This window comes from Papilio machaon, chromosome 15 (genome assembly GCF_912999745.1).
Source record: "Papilio machaon chromosome 15, ilPapMach1.1, whole genome shotgun sequence".
In the NCBI taxonomy this organism is placed as follows: domain Eukaryota; kingdom Metazoa; phylum Arthropoda; class Insecta; order Lepidoptera; family Papilionidae; genus Papilio; species Papilio machaon.
The window spans coordinates 2,743,738-2,749,738 of NC_060000.1; the positions used below are offsets into that span (position 1 = coordinate 2,743,738).

The 6,001-nt window shown below is 34.3% G+C and overlaps 1 protein-coding gene across 1 annotated transcript; it reads right to left on the reverse strand.

Moving 5' to 3' along the window:
• Positions 1-2,767: 2,767 nt before the first annotated feature.
• On the reverse strand, positions 2,768-4,643 carry LOC123721706. The gene is made up of 3 exons (XM_045681142.1): positions 3,748-4,643; positions 3,225-3,323; positions 2,768-2,845 (listed from the first exon to the last, which is right to left on the reverse strand). Exons 1-3 carry the CDS (start codon positions 4,405-4,407, stop codon positions 2,777-2,779), a joined length of 828 nt encoding a protein of 275 aa, XP_045537098.1. The 5' UTR covers positions 4,408-4,643; the 3' UTR covers positions 2,768-2,776.
• Between the last annotated feature and the right edge of the window lie 1,358 nt (positions 4,644-6,001).

The window sequence follows — 6,001 nt, forward strand, 5'->3', positions numbered from 1 at the left end:
TATCCTAGTATTTACAAAACATCCTAATTTTAATTAATCATCCTTATAGTTAAATCGCTGGAATCAGTACAAATCAAAGTAAATGTAAACAAACTTAGCATAAATCAAAATGAAAAGAAAAACAAAATAAATCTTAAAACCAACAATAAAAACTTAAAACATAACTGCTGACATCAATAACACAAACATAATCAATTAGTTTTAAGTAATTGCAAATTAAATATGTACACAATACAAACAGACAGTAATTAAGAATCTAAGGTAAGTATTGAAAGTATGAATCAAGTAAACTTATTAACTACAACAATTTGTAAAGAAAAATGATATAACATATATCTACTTAACAAGTTTTACAGTAAATTATGAATCAATGTTAATAGGTAAATGACACAATTTAAGCACATTTCTTTTAGTAACACTATCACCACACTTTACACTATACACTCTGGTTATCCCGTCTGGTCCAGGATGTTTGTTGAGTATGCGCCCCAGCATCCACTTCCCCGGAGGCATATTATCTTGTTTTATTAATACAATATCATTAATTGAAAATTCCTTTTTAATTTTCAACCATTTAGGTCTTTGTTGTAATCTTGTTAGATATTCTTGTTGCCATCGATGCCAAAAATCATTTAAAAGTTTCTGTGTATAAAGCCATCTAGTATGTAAGTTAAAATTAATGTTAGTTAAGTTAGGTGTAGGAACAATTTTAAGGGCTTCTCCAACTAAAAAATGTCCTGGTGTCAGCGGGTCCACATTATCTACATCACTGTCATCTATTGGTGTCAACGGCCGAGAATTGAGACAAGCTTCTACTTGACACAAAAGTGTGCTCATTTCTTCGAATGTTAAATTTGTTGTCAAAACCCTCTTCAAATGACCTTTCATTGATTTGACTCCAGCTTCCCAGAGTCCACCGAATGTTGGACTGTAGGGAGGAATGAAATGCCACTGAGTACCATCCATAGCCAAGGTGTTTGCAGTTTGTTTATGTAATGATTCTAAATTAGCTTCATCTAGGGACTCCTTTAGTTCTCTATTTGCAGCAATAAAAGTTCTACCCTGATCGCTCCACATCTGAGCACAATGCCCTCTGCGCGACACAAAACGTTTGAATGCTGCAATAAAAGCTTCTGAAGTTAAGTCGCTCACCAATTCTAGGTGTATAGCCTTTGTAGATAAACAAATAAATATAGCAATGTAAGCCTTGCTTGTGCGAATGCCCTTGCCCTTGGACATGAGGATGTTGAATGGTCCCGCGAAATCTACGCCGCTGTTGAGAAAAGGTCGTGATGGAGTTACTCGCTGACTCGGTAGATCACCCATAAGTTGACTTCTTGTTTTGGCTCGAAGTTTTGCACAAATTAAGCATTTAAAAATATGTGATTTAACAATGCTTTTTGCTCTTATAATCCAATATTTCGTTCTCAAATATGAAAGCATGAGTTGCAATCCACCATGTAAAGTTTTTCTGTGTGCATCAGCTACAATAAGTGCGGTAAGTTTAGACTTGGAGTCGAGTATAATTGGATGTTTACTGTCTTCACTTAAGTTTGCATGACGCAATCTTCCTCCAACTCTGATAACTCTTTCTTTGTCAAGAAAAGGGTTCAAAGTTTTAAGGTGACTGTTTGGTTTGACATATTCAAACATCATGATATTTCTTATGTCATCACTGAAATGTTCGCTCTGATCCTTTTTTATACAGATTAATAAAGCTTGATTTCATTCTTCTGTTGTAATGCTGGACTCTTTGTATTCCCTTTTTCTGAAATTTAGAAATCTTCTACTGTAAACAATTATTTTTTGAAGTTCTTCTAGTGTATCAAAGTTATCAAAATCTAAAAATTTATTTGAATAGTTATCTTCAGTTTCCATGGTATTTAAACAAACTTGTACAGATTTCTTCTCGAGATGAGTTGATATAATGTTAGGTCTTGAAAATGTTATTGTCTTTTGTAGAAGCCATGAAGGGCCATTCCACCATAAAGTATTGTTTTGAAGTTCATCGACACTGCAACCTCTTGAGGCAACATCTGCCGGGTTCTCCTGAGACTTAACATGATACCATTGACTGTTGTTGATGTTGTCCAATATCTCCACTACTCGATTAGCGACAAATGGTTTCCATCTGTTTGGTTCTCCTAGCAGCCATGCTAACACAACTGAAGAGTCTGTCCATGCATAAACTTGATTTGATGGTATTCTCATTGCATTGGTTACATGGTGTAATAATTTTGATAGTAGGCATGCACCACATAACTCGAGACGTGGTAGGGATATTGTTTTCACTGGAGCAACTTTATTATATTTTTGTTTAAGACCTGGTGACTTTTCCAATTTGCTTTCTAATTGTTTTAATCTTCTCAATGCTATATCTCGACTATTTCCTTCCATGGATTTAGGATTGTCTGTTTTGAAAGGTAATTGTACAATGTATCTGCCATTGCTACTTCTTGATGTTGTATTCTGAAATAATTCTTCACAAATTTGTTCATCTTGCGTTAATTTCCTTTTAGAAGTTGTATCTATTTCCCATAGTGATTTTAACATATCATCTAGGTTTGTAATTTGATGCATAACTATAATATTTTCTTGGGTTGATTGTAAACTATCATCTATTGTTCCAAAAATTATATAACCTAATGTGGTGTTTTGAGCACATGGTGTTCCCGGTGGGCCTCTTATAACCTCACTCAGTATTATTTGTGAATATACATCTACTCCCAACAGTAGGTCTACAGATCTTGAAATGTTGAAACTTGGATCGGCTAACTCACGTCCTTGTATGTGGGGCCAGTCGCTGTATTGCAATGTTGTGTTTGGTATTCTTGAAGTAAGTTGCCTGGAAATCACAAATGCCTTTATTTTGATGCTAAAATCTTTCATAAATCTGGAGCTTACTTCAATTTGAATTGATTCATTTATCCTTGACTTTACTGATCCCACCCCGATGATGTTTCCTTTTGTTGAATATCTCTTTGCCTTTAACAATTGAGCGGCTCGCTCACTTATTAAACAACCTTGTGAACCTGGATCGATTAATGCTCTTAAAACAGTTGTGTATCCATCCTCGCTTTGTACAGCTACTATTGCCGTCCCTAATAAAACTGTTTTATTGTATGTTGTATTTGATTGTGAAGTCGCTACTGTATTAATTTGAATTGGTGTTTCTTCAACATTTGCATTTAAAACCGTAGGTTGAGAATGATTTGCAATGTTACCTTGGGTACTCGCTGTGGGTGAATGATGAAGAAGCGTGTGATGCCGTTTGTGACAAATCCTGCAAGTGCTAGATGATCGACAATATTTGACAGGATGTCCTGGAATTAAACAGTTGTAACAGATGTTATTCTGATTGATATATTCTCTTCTCTTTTGTAGATCCATTTTTCCAAAACTTTTGCAGTGACAAAGTGCATGATGTTCTTTACATAAGACACATCCTTTGAAGTTTGTTGTAGTGTGAAATGTGTGGACTGTATTTTTCTCCTTTGTAGATGATTGTAATAATTCGAGCATTCTAAATTTAATTTCTAGAAACTTTTTTAAAATTGAAAATGTAGGTAGATCTCCGGAAACTTCCTTGCTTACATGTTCTTCCCATCCCTTTTGTGACTCTAGATCTAATTTATTGGTAATTATATAAACAATTAGAGGGTCCCATTGGTCTGTATTAATGTTTAAATTATTAAGGCTATGGAGGCATTGGTTAGTGGTATCAAGTAAAGCTTTTATATGACTCACCGATGGACTCTGCAACCTTTTCTGGTTAAATAATTTCCTTAAAATAGATGTTACAATAAGACGTTTATTGTTATATCGCTGCCTCAACACCTCCCAGGCTTGATCGTAGTTGTCCTCCGTTACTTGTATATGTTTAAGTAAATATTCTGCTTCCCCGCTGACACTCAATTTTAAATATTGTAGTTTTTGTACTTTACTAATTCCATCGTTCTTGTGAATGAGGGAGATAAAAAGGTCTTGGAATGTTGGCCAATCTTCATAATTACCGGCGAATGTGGGTACTTCTATATTTGGTAATTTTACCTGCTGCTTCATACTTGGTGGGCTGCCGATAGCTGGTATGCTGCTGCTTTGGGGATGTGCTGGCTGAAGAAAATCTTTCATAGCTGCTTTACCTTGAATGTAGGTCTCTTCGCAGTCGACGAATACTTCGTTCTTGAAATACTCCAATGATTTTCTTTGTTCTTTCGTTACTATCCTTATTAAGCTGTTATGATTATTTGTGAAGGCGACCCAGTATTCTTGTAAGATCGACATCTTGGTTTCAACATATCCTTCGGTCAGACGACTTTTTGGAGTCTTCTTGAAGTTCTCGTAAATTCGGGTAATGTGTTGGCGTATGTCTTGGAGCACTGTTAATAATTGTTCTACGTTATCCATATTTTTTACCAATTTTCTAATTTTGAATAAAACGCTGAATATTCGGCTCGATGAGGCCACTATGTTGGTTGGATGTGGTTATGTTGGATCTTGAGAAGAGAAACGCTGTTACTTGTTCGAAATTTTATTAGCGACTCGCCATCTTTTACAAAAGTAATAGATAATTGAATAGATCATAGATCAATGAATCGATAGTTCGTTTACATTATTGATCATAGAGTAAATATCGATTATAAACTAACAGACATATATATTAGTTTATGTTGAAAAATGTTTGAAACCACTCAATTCTGAAATACCCCCAATGTTAGCACGGCCCGCGAAAACCTCATTCGAATTCGCGGCTTCACCTGCCACTAAATTGAATAATGTCGAAGGCGGCCGGAAAGTTATGGAAATGTGGAAAAAAGAAATGTGTAGCTCTACTTTTATGCACCTCCATATCTCTTAATGTAATGTGTAAATAAGATTTATTATTCTTGATATTTAACATTAAATTTATTTATAAAAAATTTAATTCAATAGCCGTCGCAGCCATCGTCCATACAGCAAGTGTCGTGCGGAGACTCAATTGAGGAATTAAAGAAAAAGTAAAGACTCAATGCATGCAAGCCCTAAGGACTTATGAAACTACGCCCTTATTATTATGGCTTACGCATTTTACTAAAACATAAGAAATTGATTTCAATATTAATCAGTTACAAAAATAAAAGAGAACAGCTATTTTCATTTTCAAGTGCAATAATGTAAGCAGAAAATACTGTTGCACTTCATTACAACTTTAATTAGCATATATTAAAATTTAAACAAATACTAAACCAAAGAAAGCTATTACGACCTTAAAAAAAGCACCGTTACAGTTTTTTTATGTGCGTAATATTGAAGTTGCACAATATTTACATATCTAACTGTAAACTACGGCGAAAGCTTTTGTTAATGGTCGTAAAAAATGCTTTACTTTTGGGCTCTACTTTTTACCGATTTTGGAGCAATAATTTTATGCCGAGTGCTTTTACCTAAGCAAATAAAGATATTTTTATATTGCTTTCAACATTTCGCAGATAAAAGAAACAAAACCGTTACTCGATGCAAAAACTTGGTTTTACAACTTTCGCTGTAGGTTAAATTAGTTTTTATTACCAGTCTAAATATTTCTTTTTTTTTACTACTGGTGGCGAAAATGTATTGAATGAGATCGACTGTTTAAATAAGTTGACAAGTATATTTATACTCTTTGCTCATCGATATACGTAACATATTTTACTAATACTATAAATGTTTGGATAGATGAATGTATGTTTGTTTGAAGGTATCTCCGAAACGGCTGCATGGGTCATGCTCAAATTTGGGATAGCCTGTAAGAACACAAAGGCTACTAATTAAGTTTGTTTTTAATCCGTGAGGACGGAGTCGCGGGCGACAGCTAGTGTGTTAAATCAGATATTGCAATGAGGATTTGTTGTTCAAAAAGAAGGAGCTTATTTACTTTTCATATTATGTCTGTCCAAAGAAGTGTAGATTTATTTAATAAGAATTTTTCATTATGAACACTTATTAGTTATTGATTTTCCGTACACTTATATCAGTGTACTAG

What these genes read in the sequence shown, in the direction of transcription:
- LOC123721706 (XM_045681142.1), bottom strand. Translation starts at nt 4,407, where the DNA reads ATGGATAACGTAGAACAATTATTAACAGTGCTCCAAGACATACGCCAA. An exon ending in AAAGGTTGCAGAGTCCATCG is followed by an intron (nt 3,324 to 3,747) that starts GTGAGTCATATA and finishes GTTTAATTCCAG; the next exon opens with GACATCCTGTCAAATATTGT. An exon ending in ACCCACAGCGAGTACCCAAG is followed by an intron (nt 2,846 to 3,224) that starts GTAACATTGCAA and finishes TGTGATTTCCAG; the next exon opens with GCAACTTACTTCAAGAATAC.